Genomic DNA, 15,279 nt, shown 5'->3' with positions numbered 1-15,279 from the left:
CCATCACAGGCAGAAGAGGCTGCATTTCTGTAATCTAGCTCACTCCTGACCCACAGGGGTGGCCCAAAGACACCTCCAACGGGAGCAAGTGACCTGTGGGTTAAAACCCGATGTGGATAAATAGGGTGGCCAGTTGCCCCTTTTTATACCAGTCCGGTTTTCAGCGGGGTTTCTTTTTACTGGAATTTGTTAAGTGCTTACTCCGTGCCAGACGCTGTACTGAGCACCGGGTTGGTCTACTGACCGGAACGGATACGGCACGTCGGTCTTTATGTCCGATATTGTAAACTGAATACCAACCCCCGTCCGCCTCAAACCCTGCCGCGGAGTCCCTCAGCTTTGAACTGGCGCCTAGGTTTATAGGAACCTGGGAGGTCATTCGTGCATTCATTCACTCAAGCGCGTTGAGTCCTTACTGGGTGCAAAGCACTGTACTAAGCAGTTGGGAGAGTACGGTGTAACAACCAACGGACACATTCCTGCCCGTGGTGAGCTCACAGTCCAGAGGTCTTTGCAGTGAGTCCGGAGCCTGGGGGACAAAGGTTCGGAGATGATGTGACATCGCTTTGTTCCATCCTGTGCCCAGGGTAATCCACTTAACGCCGCGTATATCTGAGCGATCAGATGCGTGGATGCCTACGTGATAGTCATGTATTGATTTCTATCGCCTGGGCTTCGGAGTCAGAGGTCATGAGTTCGACTCCTAACTCTGCCACTTGTCAGCTGTGTGACTGTGGGCAAGTCACTTCACTTCTCTGTGCCTCAGTTACCTCATCTGGAAAGTGGGGATTGACTGTGAGCCTCACGTGGGACGACCTGATGATCCTGTATCTATCCCGGCGCTCAGAACAGTGCTCTGTACATATTAAGCGCTTAACAAATACCAACATTATTATTTTGAGAAGCAGCGTGGCGCAGTGGAAAGAGCACGGGCTTTGGAGTCAGGGCTCATGAGTTCGAATCCCAGCTCTGCCACTTGTCAGCTGTGTGACTGTGGGCAAGTCACTTCACTTCTCTGTGCCTCAGTTCCCTCATCTGTAAAATGGGGATTAAGACTGTGAGCCCCACGTGGGACAACCTGATTCCCCTGTGTTTACCCCAGCGCTTAGAACAGTGCTCTGCACATAGTAAGCGCTTAACAAATACCAACATTATTATTATTATTCTATCCTCTGTCTCCCCACTCTAGACTCTAAAGTCACTGAGAGCGGGGTACATATTGACAGACTCTAGTTTATTGAACTCTCCCAAGTAAGCGCTCAATAAACATCCCCGACCGATGGATTGATTCTACAAGGTGACCTGAGCTCCTCTCAGAAAGTCACCCCCATTGGTCGTGACACTGGCACCAGACAACAGATGGCAACACTGGTTTCATTTTCTTTTTTTGGCTTCCCCTCCCTCTGCCGGGCCTTCACCTTCACCACCCCTTCCACTGACTTCCTTCCTGGCAGGCTCGACTGGGGGGGCGGGGAACCAAAAAGTCAGTCAGGGGACGAACCCCTCCCACCCCTTGACTTCCTCGTCTGTCACCATTCTCAGTTTCTCCTCTGCAGAGCTAAGTTCCTTCAATCAATCATATTTATTGAGCACTTACTGTGAAGAGCACCCCCCAGCCCATTGCTATATTCATTCGGTCGAATTCATTGAGCGCTTACCGGGTGCAGAGCACTGTACTAAGCGCTTGGAGTGAACAATTCGGCAACAGATAGAGACGACCCCTGACCAACAACGGGCTCGCAGACTAAAAGGACTATAAGGACCCAAGCGTTTAGTACAGTGCTCTACACAGAGTAAACACTTAATAAGCACCACTGTTTGACCGATCGATCGCACCCCAGGATCACCTCTGAGATGGCAGATGGTAGCCAACCTTGAGTGTCCCTGGGGTGCCTGAGAAGTGGGCATCAATCTGTCGATCCTACTTATTGAGCGTTTACTGTGTGCGGAGCACAGGGTCGCGGGGGGCCACCCGTTAGATGCCAGGACAATTCCTGAAACCGCGATGATGTGTGTCTGTTAAGTGATCCCACCTGATCGGATCCTCCCCCCTGCTCGGGGAGCGCAAAGGCCGCCGTGGAAAAAACGAGAAGCCAGGCTGCTGCAGGTCAAGCGTGAGCGCTCATGCCTCCCGCCAATATGAAATCGAATCCATGGAAAGACTCGGCTCAGGCTCATCGGAGGCTCCGGGACACAAATACGAGAGGGGTGCTGAAAGCAGATTTGGCACCGACGGCTGCGTTCCCTGAGGCTCCATTAGGAGCCCCGCGCTGCGAGGCGGGGGCAGGGGAGAGAGATAAGGAGTGGGAAATTGGTCTGGATGAAACATAATACAACCCGACCCAAACCCTAAAGATGTCCTTTCCGGTTTTCCCTCCCTTGCGTTAAATATCACTGGGTCGTTTGGGGTTTAAGATATTTTCTGTGGTATCTGTTAAGTGCTTACTACGTGCCACTGGGATAGATACGTGCAGTGTGGCTTAGTGGAAAGAGCCCGGGCTTGGGAGGCAGAGGTTGGGGCCTCCGCCACTTATCAGCTGTGAGACCTTGGGCAAGTCACTTCATTTCTCTGTGCCCCAGTTCCCTCATCCGTAAAATGGGGATTAAGACTGTGAGCCCCACGTGGATACCTTGTATCCCCCCCGGCGCTTAGAACAGTGCTTGGCACGTAGTGAGCACTTTAATAATAATGTTGTATTTGTTAAGCGCTATACGCCGAGCACTGTTCTAAGCGCTGGGGTAGATACGGGGAAATCAGGTTGTCCCACGTGAGGCTCACGGTCTTCATCCCCATTTTACAGATGAGGGAACTGAGGCACAGAGAAGTGAAGTGACTTGCCCACAGTCACACAGCTGACGAGTGGCAGAGCCGGAATTCGAACCCATGACCTCTGACTCCAAAGCCCGGGCTCTTTCCACTGAGCCGTGCTGCTTCCCTAATACCATCATTATTATTATTGTACTAAGCACTTGGGTAGGTACGAGTTTATCAGGTCGGACACGGTTCATGCCTCACATGAGGCTCGCAGTCTTAATCCCCATTTTACAGATGACGCTCCAAAAAGGTAAGTGAGTCGACCAAGGTCACATAGCTGACAAGTGGGGGAGGTGGGATTGGAATCCACGTCATTCTGAGTCTCCGGCCGGGGCCCTATCCATTAGGCTACACTGCTTCCCACCCACTGGAAGCTGTGGCGACTTGTGCTCGTCTTACTTTCCCTGTGCTGAAACCAAGATTCTCACCAAGGCCAGAGATGGTTATTTCTCAAGTAGAAAAATAGTGGTGTCTGTTAAGCACTTACGGCGGTCCAAGCAGTTAACTAAGCACTAGGGTAGATAAAAAATAATCAGATTGGATGCAGCCCCTGTCCTCCGGGCCAAAAGGGAGGGAGAACAAGCACTGAATTCCCATTTTAGAGATGAGGAAATTGAGGTACTGAGAAGTAAAGTGAGTTGCCCAAGGTCACTCAGCAGGCAAATGGCTGAGCTGGGATTAGAGTCCAGGTCTCCTGACTCCCAGCCTTGTGATCTTTTCACTAAGCCCTTCTCCTTCTCAGTAATAATAATAATAATAATGTTGGTATTTGTTAAGCGCTTACTATGTGCCGAGCACTGTTCTAAGCCGTGGGGTAGACATAGGGGAATCAGGTTGTCCCACGTGGGGCTCACAGTCTTACTCCCCATTTTACAGATGAGGGAACTGAGGCACAGAGAAGTTAAGTGACTTGCCCACAGTCACACAGCCGACAAGTGGCAGAGCTGGGATTCGAACTCATGAGCCCTGACTCCAAAGTCCGTGCTCTTTCCACTGAGCCACGCTGCTTCTCCATTCACCCTGTTTCTTGAGAAATATTAAGAGCTCATTTTTCAGGCCAAATTTGGAAGAAGGAAGGCTGGGCCTTCTCCTCCTGGCTACGCGGAAGGTGGAAGGCAGCCTCCCAGGAGTGCCTTCCCTGGATTTTGGGATACCGGGAGAGGAGCTCTATACAGACCTCATACCTCGGCCCGAAAAGACCCTCAGGAAAAACCTCATAGTACCCCTCGGTCATCGTGGCCGAATTTCTACCCGTTGGTCACAAATTAAATTTTGGGGACTAACAGATGCCAAAATAGATAGACCTTTCCATCCCTACCTGTCCTCGTGAAACACATCCCAGCAACTAAACCAGACCTATTTTCCCTCAGCAGGGACTAATGTCCAATCTGCCCTGCTATTTGTTCACTGTACTTTGGGCCCCAGTTGGAACTTGACCAGCGAGGAGGAGAGAGAGTCTAAGTGTCTCGGGATGACCCGTTACCCCTCTATTCAGTTTTTCTAGGCAGGTTCTTGTTCCCGAAGTCTCAAGATAAAGATTCTCCCTTCCTTCTTGACAACAGACAACCGCGGCCTCTGAATCCTCTTCTCTCTAAAGCCCCTCCAAGGGGCTCGGTTTTAAATCCCCAGATGGCGCTCAATGTATTCAAGATGCTCATATTTAATAATGCATTCCTGGTGTTTGATCTCATGGATCGAATAATATGTCCCAGCGAAACTGCACTGGGTAAGGTGTAATCTTTCCCGGAATCCCTGACAAACATCCAACAGTGCCTTGTTTCGAACCATCTTTTCAGCCCCCGGCGCTTAGAACAGTGCTCGGCACATAGTAAGCGCTTAACAAATACCAACATTATTATTATTAGAGATATCTCCGGTTGGCAGCGCCTCAGACATGGTTCTGTCACTCTTCCACAGTGTGGGGAAGAGAGAGAGGATGAGGTGGCTCTCATTTGTACATTAGCCCATTTACATCCCAAACACTTGTTTCCCATTTTCCTGACGTACGATCAATCCAAATACCCTCCTAAGGGCTTTGGGTGGTAACGACGCACTACGTCTCCCACACCCCTGTCAGCTTGCTACAGTACTAGAGCATGAATGGGAAGAAGCCTGGACGTGCCCCCTAACTATACGCATCCATACTTTCGGGAGAGGAGAGCGGCTTGTGGGATGTTGCAGTTGGGAACCAAAAAGAAAAAAAAAAAAAAGGGGGCGTCCAGGATAGAGAAAACTGAGGGAACTAGAGAACGCAAGGTTAGGGTGGAGTCTGGATCAGGCTCCTCCTGTCCCCCCAATCCCTCAGAAAGAAGTGTCTGGAGAGACTTGTAAACTTAGACAGAGGAAAACAGCTTTTGGAGAGACCTGAATCTGCCTGGGGCAACCTGGTCTTTGTTGCCAAGCAAAGGTGAACGGGGATTTCCTGGCCAATAATGATAATAAATAATAATAAATAACTGTTAAATTCATTTTCTATGTGCCAAGCACTCTAAATAGTGGGATTAAAACAATGTAAGCGGATAATTCAAAGTCCCTGTACCTTCCTACCGCTCCTCCCTTCTCTCTTTCCACCGCCCACCCCGCACGCTCCGCTCCTCCGCCGCCCACCTCCTCGCCGTCCCTCGGTCTCGCCCGTCCCGTCGTCGACCCCCGGGCCACGTCTCCCGCGGTCCCGGGACGCCCTCCCTCCTCACCTCCGCCAAACTGATTCTCTTCCCCTCTTCAAAACCCTACTTAAAACTCACCTCCTCCGAGAGGCCTTCCCACACTGAGCTCCCCTTCTCCCTCTACTCCCTCCACCGCCCCCCCTTCACCTCTCCGCAGCTTAACCCTCTTTTCCCCCCATCTCCCTCTGCTCCTCCCCCTCTCCCTTCCCATCCCCTCGGCACCGTACTCGTCCGCTCAATTGTATATATTTTCATTACCCTATTTATTTTGTTAATGAAACGTACGTCGCCTCGATTCTATTCAGCTACCATCGTTTTTACGAGACGTTCTTCCCCTCGACTCTATTTACCGCCATCGTTCTCGTCCGTCCGTCTCCCCCGATGAGACCGTGAGCCCGTCAAAGGGCAGGGACCGTCTCTATCTGTTGCCGACTTGTTCGTTCCAAGCGCTTAGTCCGGTGCTCTGCACATAGTAAGCGCTCAATAAATCCTATTGCATGAGTGAACGAACACGGGTTTTTCGGTCTAAGAGGGAAAGAGAATTTTATGCCCGTTTTACAGACGAGGAAACTGGAGGCACAGAGAAGTTAAGTGACTTGCCCCCCGTCCCGCCCCTCGGGGCTGTTGTCTGTTGTCTTCAGCCTGGACAAAGCGAATGCATTCGGTACTCACCTTCTCTCCCAGAGCCACTAGGACCCCGGTGCCGAGCAGGGCCAGGATGGGCCGGGGGCTGGCCGAAAGCCGCGGAAGTGGAGCAAGTTGAGCTGGGCCCCCCCGGGGGGAGACAGACAGGTGAACCCACCCCGCCTCTGGGGGTTGTGAGCAAAAGAGAGGTGCCCGGCTTGCCAGCGGGAGAATTGGGTTGGCGGGAATGAGGTGGGGCTGGCTCTTTAGCAATTTTGATCCCATATTACCAAAACTTTGGAACAGGGTGTATTGCCACTGTTGGACAAATACTACATTTTTCTAGACAATTTCAGGTTTAACTCACAGCCACTGATATGAGCCCCAAAGTGGATGTTTTTGCTGTCTGACAAAGCTCTTGTGGACCTATCGATTGAGCCGAGAGAATGTTCGATTGACAGCTGCCACTCGGGAGGTCAGGGGGATCCGGCTGCCCTTCTCTCCCAGCTAAGGAGATGGCTCTAAGGCTCTAAAAAGCAGCAGTGGGAGGGGGACGACGGCCGGACAGGAAATTAGCTGGACATTTGGACATCAGAATTTAAATGCCTTTAGACCGTAAGCTCTCTAAACTGTAAAATCATTGTGGGCAGGGAACATGTCCACTAACTCTGTTTTAGTGTACTCTCTCAGGCGCTTAATACGGTCCTCTAAACACAGTAAGTGCTCAATAAATACCATCGATTGACTGATCAGAGTTCCCAGGATGGATTCGGTGGCCAAACTGGTATATACGCGTCCAAAATCGTCGCCAATCCGCGTGATGCTCTCCAAGCAACGGTTGATTGGAATCAAGAATCAACTTGAATTGTTTCTTTCCACTCTGATTTGGATCACGGGGAAGATCTTCTACCAAAAGGACATTTCAGAAATAGGCCTTACATAAAGAGCCTTAGCCGAAAAGTCAAGACCTCTCGTGCTAGATGTCTTCACCGTCAGTCCCACGTTACGCTCTTTGAAGGCCTAGTGAAAAGAACTTAGTTTGGGAGTTAGGACACCTGGCTCCCAATCCCAACTCTTCCGCTGACCTGCTTCATGTGAATCTCTTGTTTCTGTGCCTTGGTTTCCTCATCTGTTCAATAGGAATAAAAACCATTCCTCTCTTTGGAGCTCACTTGGATGTGACGGTGATTTGGAAAAATTTAAAAGCACTATGAAGGTGTAATTTTATTTTAGATTGTGAGTCCCCTGAGGGACAGGAACCATGTCCAATTCCTACCTGTATATTCTTTGCCAGGACTTAGTACAGTGATGATGATCACGGTGGTATTTGTTAAGCACTTACTATGTACCAAGCACTGTATTAAGTGCTGGGGTTGATACAAGCAAATTGGGTTGGACCCAGTCCCTGTCCTGCGTGGGGCTCAATCCCCATTTTGCAGATGAGGTAACTGAGGCACAGAGATGTGAGGTGATCTGCCAAAGGTTACAGTGGTTTACATACAGCAAGTGCTTAATAATTACTATTATTACATGTCTGGTAGCCCCATCCCTCCCCAAATCTTAGAGGCCAGAGCTTTCCCTAAATTCAGTACTCTCCTAAAAATCTCATTTTTTCTAACAATCCATCCCCAATTAATTCACGGATCCTCTCTGTGGACAGGGATTGTGCCTACCAACTCTATTGCATGGTGTTATTATTATTATTGTTATTATATCTGTTCAGCATTTACTATATGTAAAGCACTATGCAACGAATTGAAATAGACACGGCTTAACGGGTTCGACACAGTCCCTGACCCACATTAGGCTTACAGCTTAAGTAACAGGTGGTACAGTTATTGAATCCTCATTTTACAGTTGGGAAAACTGAGACACAGATGTTAAGTGACTTGGCTAAGGTCACACAACATGCAAGGGCTGGATTTGGAATTAGAACCCAGGTCCTCTGATTCCCAGGCCCATGTTCTTCCCACTAAGCCACGCTGTTTCTCACTAGGCCATGTCACTCTATCTCCCCCTCGCTTCCCATTCCTTCCCTCCTTCCGCTCCTCAGGTGCCCTTCCACCAGGGACATCTATGGCCCGTTGTCTTCAGCCTGGACAGGGAGAATGTATTCAGTTCAGTCCTTACCCTCTCTCCCAGCAGCCACTAGGAAAGCAGCGTGGCTTATTAGCAAGAGCCCGGGCTTGGGAGTCAAAGGTCATGGGTTCGAATCCCAGATCCAGCACCATTGGCAAGTCACTTAACTTCTCTGTGCCTCAGTTCCCTCGACAGTAAAACGGGGATTGAGACTGTGAGCCTCACGTGGGACAACCTGATTTCCCTGTATCTACCCCAGCGCTTAGAACAGTGCTCGGCACATAGTAAGCACTTAAATACCAACATTATTATTATTACCTGTTGTTGGGGACGGGGAAGAGAGACGTGGTAGGAAGCCGTGGAAGTGGAGCATATTAACCTGGGCTCCCCTGGGGAAAGACAGGTGAGCCCATCTTGCTTCTGGTAGTTTTGAGCCAGAGGGAGGTGTCGAGCTCGCCCGAGAGTGTGTTGTACTTTCCCAAGCGCTCTGCACGAGCTAAAGTACTCAGTAAACACCACTGGTTGATTGATTAACCCATCAATCATCTCTAGCACTTACGTACTAATTTATACAATCCCCAGCACATTTGCATATCTGTTTATCCAGCTGTACATTCAATTATTTAGTAAGATCACTCTACCTGTAAACATTTGTCTGTTTCATGCATTAGTGTAAGAACCTCGTGGACAGAGGACATGTCACTTCTTTGCCTTATATTTCCCAAGCGCTTAATACTGCACTGTGCCCAGTAAATATTATTACTACTCTTACCTGTTAAAATACTCACCGTCTTTTAACGCTGTTCCAGTTTACTTATTGAACTGCAATGCTGCTGCTGCTTTCTAGATAAGGCTGTTCAGTACCTTGAAGGATTTTGATTGATTTGATAGGGAGATTAAAGCCCATTTCAATTTAGCATTAGATTATGACATCTGTAGACCATAGATAATGGCAGATCAGCCTTGGACACCGTAGACCAGTCGCTCTTCCTGAAACCTGATCCGGCCTTGGCTTCACTGACACCATCGTCTCTCGGGTTCTCCTCCCATCTCTCTGACCTCTCCTTTTCAGTTGCTTTTGCTGGACTCTCGTCTGCCTCCCACCCTCTGATAGAGAGGATGCCTCAAGGTTTAGTTCTAGCCCCCCTTCTATTCTCCATTTACGCCCACTCCCTTAGAGACCCCACCTGCTCCCACGGCTTCAAGTACCAGAGAAGCAGTGTGGCTTAGTGGATATAATCAAAGGATTTATTGAGCACTTACGATGTGCAGAGGCACTGTACTAAGCGCTTGGAATGGACAGTTCGGCAACAGAGACAATCCCTGCCCAGTGACGGGCTCACAGTCTAATCGGGGGAGACAGCAGAGCAAAAGAGAACAAAACAAAAACAACATAATCACGATAGATAGAATCAAGGGGCTGTGCACCTCATTAACAACATAAATAGGGTAATAAATAATATATACAAATGAGCACAGTGCTGAGGGGAGGGGAAGGGGGAAGGGGGAGGAGCAGAGGGTGGAGCGGGAACAGAGGGAAAGGTGGGCTCAGACTGGGAAGGCCTCTTGGAGGAGGTGAGCTCTCGGTAAGGCTTTGAAGAGGAGAAGAAAATGAGTTTGGCGGACGTGAGGAGGGAGGGCATTCCAGGATATAAAGCCTCGGGGACAGAGGGACCCGGGTTCTAATCCCAGCTCTGCTACATGTCTGTTGTGTGACCTTGGGCAAGTCACGACTTCTTTGTGCTTCAGTTCCCTCATCTGTAAAATGGGGATTAAGACTGTGAGGCCCGTGCGGTACAGGGACTGCGTTCGACCGGATTAACTCGTATCTACTTCAGTGCTTAAAACGGTGCTTGGCACGTAGTAAGCGCTTAACAAGTACCATTATTATTATTATTACCACCATCTCTAGGCAGAGTCCCAAATCTACATCTTCAGCCCCGACTTCTCTCCTTCGCTGAAATCTCACATTTCCTCCTGCCTTCGGGACATCGGCTTTCCTCCCTGGGGTGCCGGGGCTTGGAAGCAGCACGATGTAGGGGATAGAGCACGGGCCTGAAAGTCAGAAGGACCTGGATTCTAATCTCTGCTCTCCCGCTGACCTGCTGTGTGGCCTTGGGTAAGTTACTTTCTTTCTCTGGTCTGCAAGGATTTTAGCTGTAAAACAGGGATGGAGATTGTGAACTTCATGAGGGGGAGGGACTACATCTAACCTCATCTGCTTGTTTTTTACCTCAGGGCTCCATAAATACCATCTTCGAGGGGGTCAATCACCTTCTCTCTTCCTGCCTCACTTCCTTCCCCTTGAACTACAACTCAGACCATGCATTTTACTCTTCCGCTGCCACTCTTCTCACTGTATCTCTGTCACCTCCTCTCTTTTATTCAGCTGGCTGAAACCCAGACTCCCTATTCCACGCCAACGTTTAAAAATCTCTTTTCCTACTAAAATGCAATTGCCTTTGCTGCTGAACTCTTTCCCTGAAGCGGCGTGGTTCAGTGGAAAGAGCCTGGGCTTCGGAGTCAGAGGTCACGGGTTCGACTCCCGGCTCGGCCACTTGTCAGCTGTGTGACTGTGGGCGAGTCACTTCACTTCTCTGGGCCTCGGTGACCTCATCTGGAAAATGGGGATGAACTGTGAGCCTCACGTGGGACAACCTGATGACCCTGTATCTACCCCAGCGCTTAGAACAGTGCTCTGCACAGAGTAAGCGCTTTTAACAAATACCAACATTATTATTATCTCTCCCTGGATTTCCGGCAGTCACCTCAACCTGAACGTGTCCAAACTGAATTCCGGATCTTCCCACACAGACCCTGCCTGTTCTCCCCCGTCTTTCCCGTCACTGTAGACGATACCACTATCCTCCCCGTCTCACAAGCCCTTCACCTTGGCACTGCCCTCGACTCATCTCTCATTCCACCCAAATATTAAGTCTGTCACCAAATCCTGCAGGTTCTAACTTCACAGTATTGCTAAACTCTTCCCGTTACTCATCATCCAAATTGTTACCGTGCTGATCCAGGAACTTACTCTATCCCACCTTGACTACTGCATCAGCCTCCTGCCGACCTCCCCACTCCAGTCCATACTTCACTTGGCTCGAGGGATGATTTTTCTAAAAAAATGTCCTGTCCATGTCTCTCCACTCCTCAGAACCCTCCACTGGCTGCCCATCCACCTCTGCATCAAACAGAAACTCCTTACCCTTGGCTTTAAAGCATGCAATCGGCTCTTTCCATCCTACCTTACCTTACTGATCTCCCACTGTCTGCACACTTGGCTCCTCTTACTCACTGTGCCCTGATCTCATCTATCTCACTTCTGATCCTTTTCCCACACCTTCCCCCTCCAGTGTATTACAGACGGCCACTCTCCTCACCTTCAAAGCATTCTTAAGGTCACATCTCCTCCAAGAGACCTGCCCCCAAATAAACCCTCTTTTCCTCAGCTCCTACTCCCTTCTATATCACCTGTGCACTCGGATACGTGACCTTTGGGCATCTGATATTCACCTTCCCTCACGGCACTTATGTACATACATTTAATTTCTATACTATAAATTGTTCAATTAACATCCATCCCCCCCTCTAGACTGTAAGCTTGTTGGGGGCAGGGAACGTGTCCACCAACTCGGTTGTACTGTGGTCTCCCAAGCACTTAGCTCAGTGCTCCGCACAGAGTAGGTGCTCAATAAATACCATTGATTGATTGATCTACTAGCAGAAGATGCCTTTTGCTGAATGGGATATGCACATCACCTGTACCTCGATTTCATCTATCTCATCACTGATACCTTGCTCACATCCTCCCTCTGGCCTGAAACTCCCTTCCTGTCCATATACAACGGACTACTACTCTCCCCACCTTCAAAACCTTATTAAAATCACATCTCCTCTGAGGTCTTCCCCACTTTAGTCCTCTTTTCCCCTACTCCCTCTCCCTTCTCCATCCCTTCGGACTTGGATCTGTACCCGTAAAGCACTTGAAATTCATCCCACCCTCAGCCCCCGAGTACTCACGCACCTATCCGTAATTTATTAATTTATATTAATGTCTGTCTCCCCATCTAGACTGTCTGCTCTTGGTGAGCAGGGGACGCGTTATCAACTCCGTTGTATTGTACTCTTCTGGGTGCTCTTCTGGGTACAGTGTTCTGCACACAGTAAGCGCTCAATAAATACCGTGGACCGACTCCTTCATTTTTTCACTCCGGAGCCGTTACGTCTCCAGGGTGTCTCAGGTTGAGGAGGGCAAACGTGAGCCTGTATTAGAACAAGAGACTTCCAGCCTCTGCCCAGACCAGCTGGCAGACGACCTCACACTCCGGGCGTGCTATCTGTGTCTTCCGATCTACTGATCTCGGGCCAAGCAGCACCTGAGCTCTGCCTGTTTCCGAGTGGGGAAATGATAATGATAATAGTAATAAATTGTGGGCTTTTTTTTTCTTTTTTAGGCACTGGTTAAGTGCTTACTATGTGTGGCTAGATAGAAGTTAATCGGGTAGGAAGGATGACTGGGTGCTCAATTGATCCATCAATCAAATCTATTTAGCACTTTTCTGTGTGCAGAGCACAGTATCCGACCTCTGCTCAGGTAGGGTGGGTTAATCCTCAACTCATGAGGATCAGTGCTAAGGAGCAACGTGAGCCTGGGAATCAGAAGGGCCTGGCCTGTCATCCCAGCTCCAGCCCTTGTCTGCTTTGTGACCTTGGGCAAGTCACTTCATTTCTTTGTGCCTCGGTTACCTCATCTGTAAAACAGGGATTAAGACTGTGAGCCCGACGTGGGACAGGGACCATATCCAACCTGATTTGCTTGTATCTACTCCTTCATTCATGTTTATTGAGTGCTTACTGTGTGCGGAGCATCTATTCCAGCACTTAGTACAGAGCCTGGTACATAGTAAGCACTTAACAGGTACCACAATTATTAATATTATGAGGACCCGTAGGTTGATCAGAGAGTCCCAGGCAAGATCTTTGGGGGCCATTTCGGAGCATCGGGAAACATCTTCAGGCCTCTGTGACCTCTTCCCTCCCAGAAATCATCTCCCAGTATCGCTTAGTGGAAAGAGTATGAGCTTGGGAGTCAGAGGTTGTAGGTTCTAATCCTGGCTCCACCACTCGTCAGCTCTGTGACTTTGGGCAAGTCGCTTCACTTCTCTGTGCCTCAGTTACCTCATCTGTAAAATGGGGATGAAGACTGTGAGCCCCTCGTGGGACAACTTGATCACCTTGCATCTACCCCAGTGCTTGGCACATAGTAAATGCTTAACAGATACCATTATTATCATCATTATTATTATTATTCTCCCAAGCTTGGTCACACACTTCCAGCCTTTAACCTGAGTCCCTATTTCCTGCCCTCTCACGCCTGATCTTACTGATGTGGGCCCAGCAGGGCAACCCCTGTGCTCTAAGATGGAAGAGCCAAGCCAAGGGGACCGCGAGAAGAGGCAGCGGGCATCTCACCTGGGGTCTGCGGCCACCAGCAGCTTCAGGCAGGTCAGGTCCCCCTTGGCCGCAGCGTAGTGCACAGGCGAGGCCCCCTCCAGGGTCTCCGCAGCTGGGTCGTACCCTTCCCGGACGAGCCACTCCACCACCATCGGGTGCCCAAAACGCGCTGCCAGGTGTAGGGGGGAGACGCCCGAAACATCCTGCACCTGCAGCGCCAGGGTTGAAGGATTAGGGTTGGGGCCGACAAAGACCAACGGGGAAGCCACTGGAGGCTGGGGATCCGGGCCGACCGCTGGCCAAGTCCTGGGGTCATCGGGACTCTGCCTCTAGACTGTAATCTCGTTGTGGGCAGGGAATGGTTGATAGATTGTTGCATTGTACTCTTCCAAGTACTCGGTACACTGGTCTGCACACGCTAAGTGCTCAGTAGGTATTGAAATATGATTGACTATCAAATGGGCCGACGATTGGTACCATTAGAATCTGCCCATCATGGTCTCTGACTGTAAATTCATCATGGGCACCGAACGTGTCTACTTATTCTGTTGCACTGAACTCCCCCAAGCACTAGTTCAGTGATCTGCACATAATAAGCGCTCAGTAAATACGATTAACTGACTGACTGACCCCAGAGGGATCTTTACCTTCAGGCTCTCTCCCTCTTCCTTAGTTCGTGGGTGTTTCTCTGGCCCCAGAAACCTTCGGGGCATGATCCACCCCCTTTAGTGAGAGACAGGGGGTGTTAATTCATTCTCAGTGTGGTTAACTCTACTGGTGTGGCTAATTGCCCTCGCTCTTTACCATGGACCTCACTTACCGCCCAGGAATCCTGAACATGTAGGCAGGGAACGTGTCTACTAGATCTTGTCCTGTACTTCTCCAAGCGCTTACTACAGTGCTCTGCACAGAGTAAGCACTCAAGAAGCATTGATGATGACGATGTGCTTCAACACCATGAAAATCTGCAGTGCTCTGCCTTTTCAATCGTGTTTATTTAAATTAACTCCCTGGGTTAAAGGGTCTCAGTTGTCAAGGCCCGGGGGCCCTCACGCCCTGACAATTTGGTGTTGTAAGCGCTTTGAGGACAGGGATCAGGTCTCTCCATTCTGCTCTATTTTCCCAAGGTTGAACACAATGCTCTGCACGCAGGAAATGTTCAGTAAATACATTCATTCATTAAAGCCCTTCCCCTCACTGCCCTCTGGGCCACTGGGGAGGGGGAGCAAATTCTATCAGAGCATTCTACAGGCAAACTGAATCACCTGCAGAGAAGAAGGGAAAAGGAAGTTCAGGCTGGCTGTGCTAAATCAAGCTAACATGGGCAGTCGGGGAAAGAAGGATCCCGCTCAAACTGGTCAATTCCGTTGCCTGCAGCGCTCAACGGTTGCACCCGAGCTAGAAACTGCTCCACCTGTTTCAGCCAGAAGTTTCTCTGATTATCACTCCCCCACCCCATCTTTCAAATTGCTCCTCTTTCCTCGCCGTTCCTTCAAGACACTAGTCTGAGGCCCTTTACTCATACTTAATTCAGTGCTCGGCACACAGTAAGAACTCAATAAACAATAATAATAATAATAATAGTGATGATGATGGCATTTAAGTGCTTACAATGTGCCAAGCACTGTTCTAAGCGCT

General features: G+C 49.6%; 1 protein-coding gene across 1 annotated transcript in view; it reads right to left on the bottom strand.

Moving 5' to 3' along the window:
* Window positions 1-15,279, bottom strand: part of ESPNL (espin like) — a 46,281-nt gene that overhangs the window by 29,043 nt on the left and 1,959 nt on the right. Inside the window, exons 2-3 of the mRNA XM_039912733.1 lie at window positions 13,677-13,850; window positions 4,193-4,203 (exon numbers count right to left, since the gene is read on the bottom strand). Of these exons, the coding sequence (XP_039768667.1) occupies window positions 4,193-4,203; window positions 13,677-13,850 (185 nt within the window). The remainder of the gene's footprint in view (window positions 1-4,192; window positions 4,204-13,676; window positions 13,851-15,279) is intronic.

The sequence above is a fragment of the Ornithorhynchus anatinus genome, chromosome 7, assembly GCF_004115215.2.
Source record: "Ornithorhynchus anatinus isolate Pmale09 chromosome 7, mOrnAna1.pri.v4, whole genome shotgun sequence".
NCBI lineage: Eukaryota > Metazoa > Chordata > Mammalia > Monotremata > Ornithorhynchidae > Ornithorhynchus > Ornithorhynchus anatinus.
Note: the sequence above shows the minus strand (reverse complement) of the source record. Positions and strands in the feature narration are given on the sequence as shown.